General features: G+C 40.8%; 1 protein-coding gene across 6 annotated transcripts in view; it reads left to right on the forward strand.

Annotated features, from left to right (window-relative positions):
- The window catches only part of ppargc1b (peroxisome proliferator-activated receptor gamma, coactivator 1 beta), a 152,351-nt gene extending 150,970 nt beyond the window's left edge, over positions 1–1,381 (forward strand). For all 6 annotated transcript variants that reach the window (XM_041193574.1, XM_041193572.1, XM_041193573.1 and 3 more), the window contains one exon: positions 99–1,381. In XM_041193574.1, the coding sequence (XP_041049508.1) occupies positions 99–202 (104 nt within the window). In that variant the 3' untranslated portion in view covers positions 203–1,381. The remainder of the gene's footprint in view (positions 1–98) is intronic.
- The last annotated feature ends 15,580 nt before the right edge of the window (positions 1,382–16,961 follow it).

Here is a 16,961-nt window from a genome sequence, read left to right on the forward strand (position 1 = left end):
AATTTGTTCTGGTTAGAATCAGTCTTTAAGTTCTATTGAAGTCCTTAGTTTATAAAGCAGAAGTAAAGCAGAACTAAAAATATCTTGTTTAATTTTAGATTCCAGTGCAGAGGACCTGGACCCTGCTCCAATTAAAAGCAAGTATGACACTATGGATTTTGACAGCTTGCTGAAAGAGGCACAGAAAAGCCTGACTAGATAACGGCCTTACATCTACTGCCTACAGAGGATGCCACAATACCTCAATCAAGGCACTTTTCATTTGTTTACCTCTGTCCAGTAGAACAGGACATTTGTCCTTTTACAGTGAAACAAAAATGAAGTTTACATGAACCAAGCTGCTTCTGTCTGTGATTCTTTGGGTAGATGTCAAATGTCACAAGTTTGGGCAGTTTAGTAGAACTACTGCTCATTGGTTGTTGTGTTCCCATAAGTATACATAAAACAAAAGTGGAGTTGCAGCTGTGTTCACCAATTTTAATGTCTGTAGTTTGGGATACTGTGTTAGTATAATGGGAATTGGGTTAAAACTCGGGTGTTTTACATGTTTTATGTGCTGCATTTTAAAATGTAATAGTTTACATGTATTGAAGCGTTTTCTGTTGTAATTTATTGTGTGCTTCCATTGTTTCAACTATGCACTGTAACTGTAGCCTTGCCTTTTCAGTCCTGAAATTTCCTAACCAGAAATGTTTACATGTAATATTATAGACCTTACTATCATAATAGTGAACTAACATATCTAGGTTGACAAAGCTGTACTGTAAGTCATTGAATAGGTGCATATCAACAAAAAATTGTAGCTGGGTGCATGAGTGATAATTCCATTAATTGGTGGGATCATCAGAATGTTATAGCTATAGCTGATGAAAGTAAATTAATCTAAAATCATATACTGACAAAAAATGAAGAAAATATGTTTTATTATCATTTCAGTATGTGTGCAATTCATTTAAAATGTATGAGTGGGAAGGTATGGGGAGTTCAGATTTAAAAAGTTTGATTTTTTCTTTCAACTTTTTTAATTTTTGGAACGCCTTACTTGTTTAATTACTGTTTTATAATTAGATTTTTCCAGGCAGTTAAAGTATAGTCCATTTTTGGTAATCTAAGGTATTTTATTTATGATCTTAAGATTGAAATTTTGGAACCTTATACCTTTCCACATCAGCTTTAAGTGTGATTAAATAAGTCTCTAGCTTCTAAGCAAATGGCATATTATGTATTTTTTAAATCATATCTTATAGTTTCCTAGAGAAGTAATTCAAATCACAAACTGTATTAAACATTATATTTTAATGTCTTGTAAATATGTTGAAACCTTCTGAAAGCCCCTTTAATGCACTTGTTTACATTAATAAAATTGCAGAATGTAACCACACTCTTTTAACAATTGTATTTTATTTTTCAGTATTTCAATGATTTGCCACTGAGCATAAATAGCAATAAAACAATATAGGAATTGATTTTTTGTACTAGTTCAATTTTATCCACTGACCCATCAAACCTAAAACCTGTCATTTAAAGAGAAAATAATCTGAAAATTACTAGTTCACACCTGAACTGGGAGAACATGGTGAACTGCTTTCGAATTGCGTGTAACATTTAACAAACATTTAAACTTGTGATCATTCTTATTTGAATATGCATGATAGTTTTTCCAGTTTAGATTTTGCATAACATACAGCCAATCAGGCAATGACTACAATCTCTAAAAGTTTTTGGTGTACTGTCATGACAATGGGGAATAATGGCTCGCTTGGAAAATGTTGTTCTATGTGCAAAACAAAGCATGAGTATTTGTTAGCCTCTGCACAATTTAGCATTTTGCAGTGGTTTAAAAGCATAGGCAATAGCACATTTGATTGTGGCTGCTAGTGTAGAATGTCCATAAAGTAGAGAAAGCAAAAGGAGAACTATCTTGATAAGTGTCTATAGAGGCACTGGTTCAGGATGTGATACAATAGAGAGAAATCATATATGAAAGAGGTAGCCCCTCACCCCGACTTTGGGAAGCACCTTTGTCAGAAGGGCATGGAAAGAAATTTCTGAAATGGTGAATGGAGTCTCCAAAACCCACAGAACATGAGGAATACGAGCAAAAAGCTGGGTAGGTTTGACAAAATCAACTGAGATCAGACTTTGTGAAAATCATCTATGTCCTACAACTATCAGAAACTATGGGTGGGATTTTCATCACCTGCCCGCCACCAGGATTGTCCGGTCCTGCCACAAGCCAATGGACTTCTGGCTGGGGCGCTGCTCCGCCAGCAGCGGGTCCCGCCCACGATTGGGGCCAGAAAATCCTGACCTATGAGTCAATCCTGATCAGCCTCTGATCACTCATTGCTCTTTTTTGCAAAATATATGGTAGCATTAGCTATATTCTTATTTGTTCTATGCATATGGCTAATGTTGGCTTTTTAGTTGATTTGGCATTACAAATGTAACATTGTACATTTACTAAGGAAGAAATATTTAAATGACAAGCACAAATTGTGAAAGAGCCACTTCATGATTACACATTCCTTGCTATGTACATAGGACAACATCACTCAAGTTAGCCATCATTCACCATAATCATGACCATGCACACACACAATTTGAATGCTATATAAAATGTTCAACTCTCTGCCATCGTCACTACGTTCTCTCCTTTTCCCTCTAACGTAACTCTTCTCTTTACAGAATCAAATGGCATTCAGTGGGAGGAAGGACAGTGCAAATGTGGATCTCTGAGCCCATTCACAAAGACCACAATAGTGATAATTGGAAGGGTAAGCATGAAACGTATGAGAAATTACAAAGTTGGAGGCCATTATAAAACTCACAGCTAGTACCTTTATGCATTATGTTCAAATGGTGATACACCAAAGACAATAGAAGAGAGAGATGAAGGGGCAGAACATGGCTTGCAATTCTAAGACCACTTGATGTTGGCTCCCAATGGACAGTTGCATGTTTTGACAAAGTTCAGTGAAGAGCCAGGCTCTGCTGCAACACCTCTGGATTTTGGCCTCATAAGGCCTCTTTTTAAGCAGAAGGAATTGTGTTTGCTTTTGTTTTTGCATTGTGGCCATACACATGCTAGATAAATCAAAGATAACTTTATCAATGATAAAGGGAAGGTCAGGTGTGGGGACTGTTGTTGAATAGCGAATTGGGGTTGCAGTTAGTGATATGACAGATAATCAGATGATTTTTTACCTGACTGCTGGGCCAGAAAGGGGCTGTCTATATGTTTTCTCCTCCTTTCTTCTTCCTTCTCCCTTCTCTTCCTCAACAATTTTACGTGTACTGGTGGCAAGGGCTACCCCTTATGATGGTGAGTTTGTGTAACATGCAGCAGACCACCGTGAATATAGACACCCACTCTGCCGAATACAGCAGGACTCCTCAGACCAGTCCAAGCAGTGGAAGTGTGGTTTCAGCAGGCCAATGGTCAGCACTATCTCCTTTTGTGGGGTAGCATGACTTTCATTGCATACCTGCTGCCCACATACTTGGGTTGTTTACCAGTAATATAGTCAGTGCTGAGTACTCATCACTCAGTAGCTAGGCTTTTGTTTGCCATGCTGCATGCATTACGCATTAGAATCATCAGTTATATAATCAACAGATAACCTTTATAGCCACCTTTGTTTTGTCATGGTGGTTCCAATGCAGATGGCATTGCAAACTGCTGCATAATGAAAGCATCATAACTGCTGCTGGGAGATTGAGTGTTGACCTGCACAATTCGCAGCCTGTGGGCATGCACCAGCTGAATATTGAGGGAAAGCAAATTGATTTTTGTTCCAGTATAGGGCAGGATTGACATGTGGCACCCAAAAAGCAATATTTGTACAGTCAACAGCATCCTGCACCATTGGGAAGCCTGAAATCCTAGCGAAGCCCTATGCTCATTCTGCCTCTGTCTCTAGCAAGGAAGAATGAAATTTAGTTAGCTCTATTTGAATGCAGAGTCCTAGTAATATTCCTTATACTACAATGGATGGTAAACTGAAATTTTGCAAATATTTCCAGCCCCGGCCTGGAAGGAGGGAAATGTATGAAAATTCACTACCATGGGAAAATTTGCAGCCACTAGCACTGCATCCTTGTCCTGCTCTGAACCTACAATTTTGGCTGCAGTAGGTGGCAGATTTCAGTGTGGATGTCCTTCCTGAAGTACAGACGTTTTGCCCATTGTTCCTTTATGAGATAGGAGAATTGTTTCCTGAACACCCTAGATGGATATGGGCCCCTACTAAGAATCCTTCTCTCCCTCCTCTCTCCAAGCAACTCTTCCTGCTCTGTGTGGCCTCTGATCATTCTGTTAATCATGCCATATTTAAAAGGGAATGTGGACTAGTGCAGCCATATCTGTGAGCAATTGGTTTGTGCAGAAGCCTCGAAGTCAGCAAAAAGTCTGTCAGCACCACCTACCACGCTGCTCCATGTAGACTTTTTCAATTTAAAACAACTATGAAAAGCATCAAATACCTGTAAAATCATAGCAACATCAGAAGAAGTCAACCAGCAACTAACCTGTAAATTGTTGATATTCCCCATTAAGTAGAGTGGATGAGGTATATTTCCAGCTGTTGAATGCATGTTCAGCTGTGTGAGGTTAAGAGAGGACATTGGTTAGACTGTAGAATTTCAAAATGGCATCATTGTATGCTGATTGACATTATGATCTGCCTGTTCAGTATACTTCCAGTGGATATTCGCTGTGCCTGCACTAAAGCCGTCACCAATATGGCTTCCAGTACAATTTATCCTACTATTATGTGTTGTAAGATGTGTGTAGTTCCATAGGTCTCACGAAGAGGTTCTGAGTCTTGTGTAGTTTAACAGTAAGTGTTAATTAATTACTTATAACTATATACAGTATAAGTTCTAAGCTAGGAGCTATCCCTGTGTTTGCCTTTACACACGTTTCTGTTCAGTAGAAGACTGCTCTCTAGACTCCATCATGTATTCCTTTATGTCATAGTGTGGGTGGTACTGTGCCCAGTGCCACATTAACCATTTCTTTTCCAGACCCTTATATTACAGTATGCGCATGAACTTTTTAGAGATCTAAGGGCACTCCTAGCACACCAAAGATTAATGCTAATGATCCCAATTTCTTGCCCTTTATATAACGAGCAAAATGAAGAAGTGGGAGAGTGTAGTGTTATCCAATACCAAAATCACCTGAGGGTTGATGGGTTTGTTATTATGGCAATTACATAAATTACAGGAAGGCATCTTGTAGAAATGCTTGACTCATTGTTCTGGCTGCTTTGGGAGATCAAATCCTTGCTCTACATTCTGTCAGTCTTCCTTCTGAAAAGGGTATGGTAACCTAGCAGTTGTAGTACTAGACAAGCAACCAATGTGAGATTTTCAAACAGACACTGGATTTTCTAGCACTTCATGTCAGGCATGGGAAGGCCAGGATACAGTGTGAGTTGTGTTGCAAGGTCAGTTATAATGGTTTATAAAATAATGAAAGTACCAGACTGCATACCTAATGATATTTCAGTTTGACAAATTGGGAGGACTAGGGAAAGCATTTAAAGTACACAAAGAATTAGCTAGATGTTAGGCAGTTCTTCTTAACCTAGAGAGTAGTGAGCCTCTGGAGTGCATTGCTAGCTTATGTGGTGTATGTTGACACTCTGCAAGCCATCAAGTTGCCTGGAGCAATTTTTGCTGAGGCAGAGATCACATAATATAGACTATAAGTGCAAACATGTGATCTCCTGGGCTGGCTTTGATCACCTAAGGGAGTTGCAGAAGAATTTTCTAAAATGGAGGCAGCAGAAACTTCTCGCATGATGCTCCAGGAATCATGGGTGTGGGCGAGGCTTGATGGATCAGCTGGTCTATTCCTGTCTGTCATTTTTGTATGCAAACCAACTGTGGATTATTCCTTGGTAAACTGGCACAGGGTTGTCACATTTGTTAATCCTCATCTGACAGCTGGCATGCTTTAAGAAAACAGAATGCCTTGACTGGTGCAAGGTGCAAAAACAGATTGAAACGGTGTTAGATAGAAGTTGCAGCACAGAAACAGACCATATAGCCTAAATGGTCTGCCTATGTTTGTACTCCACACAAGCCTCCTCCTCTTCCACTCTTATTACATTTTCCCCCTCTGTCCCTGATTCCCTCAACTGCATTCGCCTTCAGGTATGGGCCAATCCTTACCTCAAATGCATCAATGCTATATTCTTCAACCGCTACATGAGACAATGAGTTCCACATTCTCATCATTCCCTGTGTAAATAAATTCCTCCATTCTTTGTTTCATCTGTCAGACAGTACAATGGCTCAGATTTTACAATCGGCATAAAGGGTGAGAAATTGTGTTTGTTAGTTTGTTGGGAAGTATGCAGAGCAAGCAGATCATGAAATCTTCCCACAAGAACTAGTGATATCGGTGACATAGATTTTCCCTTTCCTGTTGTTAATTTTAATCTAACGCCAAATCAAGGGGTTCTCCAGCTGTCCAGCAACAGTGATTTCATCAAGCAGCATAAGTAGCCAATCACATTGAAGAATTCTCACAGACAGCAAATCAGAAATTAAAATACACTGATTACCCATCATTGCCTGTAAATTTTGCAGAGTGAAATAAAGATTAGGACAGCCATATTTGAAGCTGAAATATCATAAACGGAAAAAAAAAAATTTACTGTATTAAAAAACTGGAATTTTTATCATGGAAAAACAAAATGACATTACTTAAATAAAAGATTAGCTTTCCAGGGCCGGTGAGATTCTTCAGTAGTAATTATACCTTTGTACGTCATTTTCAAAACGCAATTCCAACTCTTTAACAAGGCATAACTTTTACAGGGAGTTTTAGCAGTGGTATACAGTGTAAGGGAGAAATGTTGTGTCAATTCATTGATGTTAAATCATTTCTATCTGCAGACTTTAACAGCATACTCTAATGTTATGAAACCATACTTTTTGAAAAATGATTTTTTTAATTTACTGGCTTTTAAAAGTACTAAGGCCAAATTCCAGTGACTTGGGATCACAGTGAAATATTGCTGCACATTTGCATCGCTATACGTCCTACATTCCAAAACCATTGAAATTGAGATAATCTGTCTGAATAAACACACCAGGAATAATGGCCTACAAAGAGATGAATGGGGACTATCTCCTACCCCATTAGCAAAGTGTCTAGACAATCACCTGCACTCAACTGAGTGGAGGCAAAACATTAGACGTGATAGTTGGACTATAGGACACTGCCAAGACATGAATTCCCAGCCATTATCTAATTAACTTATAAGGGATAGACAAGCCAATTAATGGTCACTTAAGGCCGCCATCCTGCCACTGCCAGAGGAAGGCCCATGCCCCATGCCATGAGGGAAGACCAGCAGCTTTAGCTGCGGGGACTGGTGTCAGTCAAGGATGGGGAGAACTACTTTGTGGGATCCCTAGGCCCATCAGAAACATGACCCCCCAACACAACCACACACACACACACCCCACCCACCTAGCCCTCCCACTAACCTCTGCAACCTGGTCTCTTACATCCCTTGCTGAGACACCCAACCCCAGACTAACCTGGGTTCCTCAGCATGGCGGGCTGCCTGTAATCCCAGTAGTAGCCACCAGTCCCAGCTGGCTCTGCTGGGATTTACAGAAATGGAGGTCATCCAGTAGGGATGGAAGTCTCACTTTAAAGCAACTAACATGGCTTCTCCCTAACCTGTTAGCCAGAGGGGGGCGGGAACCACAGTACCTTATAAAACCCAGCCCCATAATTTTAAAGATCACAATCAGACCTCCTCTTAGTCATCTCTTGCTCAATCTTTCTTGTTGACTGCATCCTCTCAATTTTGCAACACCCTTGTATTTTTTTTTGCACTTTTTCCAGTGCTTCTATGTTCTTTTTATAGTATGTATATTGGAATTCCATACAATGCTGTAAGCCTGGTTTAACCAAAGTTTCATATTAAATTTGTATAAAATAAAGACCTGTAAATAAGTAGTTTAAATGCTGTGTTTTAATTTCTGGATTTGGATACCCATTGAAATCTTTTTTGTTCTCTGCATCACCTTTAATTATATTACCACCTAACATTATTCCCAGATATTTGTTGTAGCTACATTGAAGCACAGAAAGAGTTTCTGCTTTCTTGGAATTTTGAACACCATCACCTCCTGCATTCTGCCAGATTCCCTGAGTTCACCACCATAGTTCACAAGCAAGGCAGCAGCCTCTAGAGACCATCCATAACAATGTTTCTGTGATGCTTGACAGCATCTGCCATCATTCATGAGCACCTAACAACACTCAGTGGGTATTGTATCATATCCATACCAAGGCTGGTAGAGTTTAAATGGTTTCAATAGGCTCCACAAGAAATACTACCACCAATGACAAAATTTCAAAAGCAATATCTATCACCTTTTGAAATAAACCTGAAACGTTAACACAACCTTCCATTCTCCACAGATGCTGCCTGACCTGTTGAGAGCTTTCAAAAGCTTTCTCTTGTTATTTAAGTATTTTAAAGTTGTGAAAAAGGGCAACAAGTTTTATAACCACAGAGAAAGTTGATGAGCTGAATAATCTTCAAAGCGCTTAATGAAAAACTGTTGGGCAATAGAATAATGTGCAAATAGTGAATATGGTGAAAAGACATGAAAAAGACTCATAAATAAATGGGGAAAAAATTGAAAGTCGGAGAAAAAATAACTGCAGTGCAAGAAACAGATCAACTACCTATGTGCAGACATCACTGCCAGAACTGTGTTCTTTCTTAAATGTCAACCTGCTTCATCTCCCCCAGATTCTGACCAATTACCTACCCCTCATTACCAGTATCCCCTATTGTAAAGCAACTGGAAGAATTCAGGTACTGTCTGAAGTTGCTAAGGTCAATTTTTTATAAGAGGGCTGCAGTGGAAAGATGATATTTTAGATTACCTTTTTCTAATTTTTGTGTTCTTGAATATAGGAAATGCTGTGCCCATGAACAGATGCCCTGACACTAGAATGTTGCTGATCCTTCCATTTGCACAGGAAGCTGTTTTCTTCAGCTTGTTAGTTTGTGCGTGCTAGACTTTATTCAGGGTGTAAGCTTGTTTTGGCCCGGGTCATGACCCAGATCTTCCAGTCTCCAGATTGTCAGAGACTGGATGCACTTTGGGACCCCGCAGAATTCCCAACATGCTGACTCCATGGAAATTGCTAGGGATCTTTGAATTGCCAATGGGCAGTTGCCCTGCTCTGCAGGACCCTCCAAAAATGTCTCTGACTCTGAGTTAAAGCCAGAGAGTTCAGAAAGTTCTCACTCACCTGAATAGTTATCCAGGAAATGTTAGACAGAAAAATCATGGTCTGACTCCTGGATAACTATACAACTGACGCCCCAACTATCCCCCCCAATCACCTGACTCCCGACTATACCCCCACCAACCCAACCTGACTAGCTCCCACCTCCCAACACACCCGTCCCCCGACTCTTCCCCCTACCAGAGCTGACTAGATCCCTAAACTGACAGCCCCTTCTGAGCCAACCTGACTACCACCTGACTGATCTACCCACACCCATCTTATCCACCTCACCCACCTATCACCTTATCTAGCTGCCATCCTATCCACGTACTCACCAACTCATCTACCATCCTACCCAGCTGCCACCCCACCCACCTGCCACCCTACCCAGCTGTCACCCTACCCGCCCACCCCCACCCAACTGTCCCCCCACCCAGCTGCAACGCTATACACTTACCTCATCCACCCTACCCACTTACACATCTACACATTCACCCACTCACCCAATTACTCATACATGCATTCACTAACAGTGAAAATCTGCTTATTTATAATTCAAATAATCATCCTATTCTCAAAGAAGATCAAAAGTTCCTCATAAAGTACTTTGTGATGACTTGCTACTCAAAGTGTTGTTCTAATTCATTCAGCATGGCACACAACCAGTTAAGCGATGACACGCATCTGATCATACATGATCTCCATCTGGGATAGTAACTTTAACCAGCAGTGAACACTGAAGCCGATGTGAAAAACACCCTTGAATGACTGGTGTTCTCTGCGATTTACGACCAATGGGTAGAGATTTCATCTTACAGAATTATATTGGCAGCACTCAGGCAGTCTTGAGTGATAGAGCTATTAGTGTGTGTACTGAATAACCAACAGCTAAAAGGCTGTCTGTGTTTTAATAAGTATGGCTAGCTGAGCCAAGTACAAATGCTAGGTTAACAGTAGATGACTTTGTTTTAAGATCAATTTTTAGATTTTAGGGAGAAAGTATCTTTGTTATTCTTATCTATCAAACTAGCAGTGGAAGGAAACTCATTTCTTATTGTGAAAAGGTTCTGGGAGCAGATTCAAGAGTAACTTTCAAAAGGGAATATTGCAGAGCTAAAGGAAAAGAAGGGGATTGAGAGCAATTGGACGGCCATTTCAAAGAGTCTAATGGCCTCTTTCTGTGCCGTAAGATTGTATATTGCTTTTGATTTTCTGACGATTAAAATAAATGCCCAAATATTGCAGGCAGAAGACCTGTGATGTCCTGACATTCGTTGATATAAAGATGTATTTATGTTCCCGCCTTTCCCCTCTCAATCACTCACTCCTCCTTTTCCCTCAATGGTACCAGGAAAATTAATTACGAAGCCAATAAAGGAGGGCAGTTCCCAGGAGACAAAAGAATAGCAGCCAAAAATAGCCTGACCACAATGTGAAGGTTGAGGAAAGAGTCAGTACGGGTGTCCAAGTTTCACCAAGTTTGCTCAGCTGGTTTTCACTGGAATATCAAGTAAACTAAAAAGCAGATGATCTCGTTAATAACATATTGCTGTTTGTTGGAGCTTGCTATGCTCAAATTAGTTGCCATGATTCCTAAATTACAATAGATTTTGTTCATGATTCAGGAATATTTTATTGGCTGTGAAGTGCTTTGGGATGTCCTGAGAATGTGAAAACTGCTACCAAATGCAAGTTAATTATTTTCTTTTTAAGGATCACACTATCAATGCCTTAGGGGAGTCAGTGGCATAGTGATATTGTCACTGTAATCCAGAGTTCCGGGAACCTGGGTTCGAATCCCACCAGATGGTGGAATTTGAATTCAATCAATAAAAATCTGGAATTAAATGCCTAACGATGACCATGATAACATTGTTGATTGTCATAAAAACCTATCTGGTTCACTAATGACTTGGCCTGGCCTGCATATGACTCCAGATCCCCACAGCAATGTGGTTGATTCTTAAATGCCCTCTGAAATGGCTTAGCAAGCCACTCAGTTGTATCAAACCACTTGGAAGCCAATAAGGCCCTAACAGCACTGTGAGTGTACCTACACCAAATGAACTGCAGCGGTTCAAGAAGGCAGCTCACCACCACTTTCTAAAGGGCATTTAGGGATGGGCAATAAATGCTGGCCTAGCCAGTGATGGCCACATCCCATCAATGAATTTAAAAAATACCAGAGCCGGCATAGACTTAATGGGCTGAATGACCGACCTCCTTCTGTGCCGTAAATGACTCTGACTCTAACTTCATGCCAAACTGTTCTGCCAGTGCTTAAAGGTGTGAGGACCACATGTGCAGCATTAGCACCAACATAGACTTTCAGTGCCAAATGCTCTATTTCTGCATTATAAAATTCTATGTAATCTAAAACTAAGCCATTAAAAGCATTAGGGATACTTAACAGCAAGGTAATTTTTCAGTTTCGTGTTATATTCCCTGTTGACAAAATGGGTACATTGTTTCCAAGAGTTTTAATTTACACATGTGTACAGGTTACACAGGTCTAGAAAGGTTCCTTTAAAGACATTTGGAGTTCAGCCCTTTGAATTGGAGATACAGTTTTCAGCCTATTCTGAGAGATGTCATGAAAGACAAAAACAAGGAGGTTAACATGTCACAGGTCTATTAGACATTAGAATTGTGCCACTCAATTCATGTGATCTTTGTGTCACAAGGTAATTCTTTCAATGATGCCGCTCAGCGTACATTTTGTACCTGGACAGCAAAAAAGTTTGTTCTCAATATTATTATTTGTGGGTGTTCAGTGCAGAACAAATTCCCTGTCAAACCTCAGTGCCTTCTCTAGCACAGCAGCCTGTTGTTTTGGCAAAACTCACATGAATGTTTAGTGGAGCATTCAGAGAGCAATCTATTGTTAATGTTGTATGAGCTTCTCATAAATATTCCTGGTTTGCACTCACAGAGTTCCTAAAAGCAGAGACACACAATGCAGCAACCTGTTTTCTGAATCATTCAAGTTTGCACAGTACACAACTAGCCACAAAGAAATTGTAAATTTTCTGGGACACCTAAAATAAAACATTAGCATTCCCCCAATTTCTTCTCCTCCTTAAGATGATTACACAGACACCTTTCCACTGACAACAAAACTAACTTGTGTACCACAAAGAAATAGCCATTCTTTCTGTCTGAACGTAGACAGAGGGTGTTATTGGACCATTTGACTGTGGGAGGCATCATGGCCAAGTCTAAACATTTTCTAATTCAACATCCACACACACATTCCAGCAGAGGTCACTGGGCTTTTACTAGAAATGGGAATCTTGGCTGCTTGTTTATTTCTCTCTTCCGTAGCTTGAGCAATGTTTGTAATGCGCCATTGCAAAAGCAAGATACTGTAGATACTCAAAAGCTGAAATGAAAACAGGCGAATGCTGGAAATATGCAGCAGGTCAGGCAGCATCTGTGCAGAGAGAAACAAAGGGCAGAATCTTCTGGTTGGCGGGCGCGGGCCTGACATGCCAACACGTAAAATAACGCGCGATGACGTCGGGCGTATTTCATTTGGCAGGCAGGCGCTGGAGCTGCCTCAGGGAGATTGAAGGGCTCTTTAGTGTGCATGCACAGCCCTGACTCTCCTTCCACCTCACACCCACATAGGTAGTGCTGCTACCAGCCACGTATTATGCTGGGTGAGCCTTAATTGGCCCACCTGCGTAAAATGGCAGTACGCAGCTGTTCCCCTCCCGCACCCGCCATAGAAAAATCCAAGCCAGAGTTAATGTTTATGTTCGATGACTTTTCGCCAGAACTGGAAAATTTTAAATATGTAACAGGTTTTAAGCACACGCAGAAGCAGGAAAAAGCAGGAGGAAAGGAAAGAAAAGAAGGGAAGATTTGTGATAGGATTGAAAGCAGGAGATATTAATGGACAAAAGGGCGGTGATGCAAGGCAAAAGGAGATGGTAATGGGACATATAAAGAATCAAAAGAGGGGTCTAGAGAAGATGTAAATGGCAATAGCAGAATCATCACCGATTGCTACAATCCAAAAAATTGGTGGCAAAAGTTGATGAACTCAATGGTGAATCATAAAGGCTGTAAAATGCCTAATCAGAGATGAGATTCTGTAGCTTAAGCTTACATTAAGCCTCATTAGAACAGTGTAGGAGGCTGAGGACAGGGAGATCAGAGTGGAAGTGGAAGAGAGAATGAAAATGAAAGACGAACAGATGCTGACAGTCATGCATGTGGGCTGAAGGAGAGTATTTTACAAAGTAGTCGCTAATTTGCATTTGTTCTCCCCAACATAGAAGAGACCGCATCGTGGACAGTGAATATATTCTAATAAATTGAAAGTAAACTGTTATTTAACCTGAAGGAGTGTTTGAGGCCCTGGACACTGGGAAGGAAGGTGGTAAGAGGGCAGGTATTATGTCTCCTGTGCTGTGTGGCTTGGAGGGGAACCTGCAGGTGGTGTGTTCCCATGTATCTGCCGCCCCTAGGTGGTAGAGGTTATGGGTTTTGAAGGTGCTTTCTGAGAAGCCTTGGCAAGTTGTTGCAGTGTATACCTTGTATATGGTACAAACTATTGCCACTGTGTGTTAGTGGTGGTCAAAGTGAATGTTTAAGATGGTGGGTGCGGTGCTGATCAAACAGGCTGCTTTGTCCTGGATGGTGTCAAGCTTCTTGTTGGAGCTGTACTCATCCAGAGAAATGGAGAATATTCCATCACACTTCTGACTGGTGCCTTGTAGATGGTGAGCAGGCTTTGGGGCATCAGGTGGTGAATTACTCGCTGCAGGATTCCCAGCCTCTGACCTGCCACAGTATTTATATGGTTGATCCAGTTAATTTCTGGTCAGTGGTGAGCCCCTAGATGTTGAAGATGGGGATTCAGCGATGGTAATGACTTTGAATGTCAAAGGGCAATGGTTAGATTCTCTCTTGCTGGAGATGGTCGTTCCCTGGGACTGTAGCAGCACCAGTGCTATTTGCCACTTATCAGCACAAGACTGAGTGTTGGTCAGGTCTTGCAGGCATGGACTGCTTCAGATCAGAAGAGTCACAAATGGTGCTGAACATTGTGCAATCATTAGTGAACATCCCCACTTCTGACCTTATGATTGAGGGAACGTCATTGATGAAGTAGCTGAAGCTGGTTGGGCTGAGGATACAAGTCTGAGTAACTCCTGCAGCAATGTCCAGGGGCAGAGATGATTTTTCTCCTATAACCACAAGCACCTTCCTTTGTATTAGGTATGACTCCAACCAGCGGGGAGCTTTGTCACCTCATTCCCCTTGACTTCAATTGTGTCAGGGCTCCTTGATTCCACACTTAGTTAAGTGCAGTCTTAATGTCAAGGGCAATCAGTTTCACCTCATTGTGGATGATTGAGGAGTGTATCTAGGTGTGGAGGTGTTGTGTGATCCCTTCAGAATGATGAAGAGAAAGAAGAGGGGAAGATGTGCTTGGTGGTGGTATCATGCTAGAGGTGGAAGGGAATATGCAGGATGACCCATTGAATGTAGTCACTTCTGATATGAAAGGTGATGACAGGGGAAACCCTATCATGGTTCTGGGAGGAGGGTGTAAGGGAATGAGAACAGAAATGTAGGAACTGAGACGGTCACAGTTGTGGGACCTTTCAACCACATCGAGGAGGAAAAAGGAATGAATGTTGGAAGCACTGATATAGAAGGTTACATCATCAGAACAGATATGACAAACAATAGAGTTGCTTTAGGAAGTGAAGTAGGAGGAAGCATAGTCAAGGCATTGTATGATCAATTGACTTACAATGGATATCGGCTGATATCCTATCACCAGAAATGGAGACAGAGAAATCAGGAAAGGGAAGGAAGAGTCAGAGATGAATGTGATGGAAGGGTAGAAATTGGAAGCAAAGGTGATGAAGTTTTCCATTTGGAGCAAGAGCAGGAAATAGCACTATACAGATATCAATGTACTGGAAAAAGAGGTGAGAGAGGGGATCTGGCCAGGACTGGCATAAAGAATTTTCTACATATCCCACATCATTAAGACCAAAAGCAGATTGGCTGACTGCTTTGTGTAACAAATCCATTCAATCTGTAAGCATGACCCCAGGCATTGTCTATTCCTTAATTTTCTGTCTCACTCCTACTCTGATCTCACTGCTTTTGGCCCCTGTCACTGTTCCAATGAAACTCAATGTAAGCTTGAGGAATCAAAACTCATCATTCAATTAGGCATTTCACAGCCTTCTAGACTCAACATTGAGTTCAACAATTTCAGATCATAACCTCTACTTTCAATTTTTTGGAGAACAGCTGTTGGTGATAGTTCTGTGATTCTCCTTTACACCTCTAGACCATCTCTTGTTTCTCTACCTACCTTACTCCATTGTCCATTTTTCCATTTAAACTCTCTTGCCTTCCACCCTATCACAGATGGCTTCCTTCTGTTTTCCCCCCTTCCCCTCTTTTCCCTGCCTCTGTATTAGTTTAAAACATGTTACACCCCTTTCAATTTGCTCCACAGATGTTGCCTGACCTGCTGAGTATTTCCAGCATTTTCTGTTTTTATATTAGTGATCTGTTGCTGGCCAAACTGAAATCAGCTAAATTAATCTAAACCTGGGAACAGACCATAGCTCTTCATCGTTTTTATGGCTCAGTATCACATCACTCAGTTGCCATGTCAAAAGCTTTCAAAGGATTTTTTGATTGTAAGGTGTGCATGTCAGAGTATCCTCCCTTTGTTGTTCCTTGGTAGGGAAGTTAGAATTTAAGAAGGGATCATCAACCAAGCCATCAGTGGCAATTATTTTCACTCAATAGTGGGTCATATAGTTATCTGCTTCAAAGAGATGGAAACTGGTCAATTGTGATGTACTCAGGCACTGTGACAGGATCGTAACAAAGGAACAGGTAGGTTGGGTCATAGTATTTGGAACAGTGTCGATTGCCTACAAATTTGAAAATTGCCGACTCCTGTTTATAAAATCTATGACTTCTCAATGAAAGCATGCATTTCCCCCTGTGTGAAATTTATAACCTTACTATCGCAAGTAAAATTTCTGTTCAATATCAGGCACAAATGTCAGCTTTGGCTCAGTGGTATAACTTCTGCCTCTGAGACAGAGGTCATGGGTTCAAGCCCTATCCCAGTGACTAGAGCAGATGATGTAGGCTCCATTTCTCTGCAGTAGGGAAGCACTACTGCACTGTTAGAGGTGCCACCTTTGAGATGAGGTATTAACCCTAAGTTCCATCTGCCCTCTTAGGTGGATGTAAATAATTCCATATTGAATGAAATACAGGACATTTCTCCTGAGGTCCTAGCCAAAGTTTATCCTTCAAGTAACATCACCAAAAAAAGTGATCATGCCATTTATCTCATTGGTGTTGTGGGACTTTGCTCTTTGTAAGTTGGCTGCTGTCTTACTGTCCATTACAAAAATGACTAGACGTCAAAATAGTTACTTGTTGTGAAGTGTTTTGGGCTGTGCTAGCATTATGAAAGGTACTATATAAATGCAAGTCCTTTCTTTCAATTTATCCTTGGTGTTAACAAATTTTTTTAGGTCATAAATCACAACTTAGAATCAGAGCAATTTCACAGATTTTATTTCAGATTTCCTGCATCTGCAGTAAGTTTTTAAAATTTCAGTTCAGCAGCGGCCTGGCCGATAAAAGGTACCCAGGTGTTAAATTATTGTTTACA

The sequence above is a fragment of the Carcharodon carcharias genome, chromosome 8 (assembly GCF_017639515.1).
Source record: "Carcharodon carcharias isolate sCarCar2 chromosome 8, sCarCar2.pri, whole genome shotgun sequence".
Lineage (NCBI taxonomy): Eukaryota > Metazoa > Chordata > Chondrichthyes > Lamniformes > Lamnidae > Carcharodon > Carcharodon carcharias.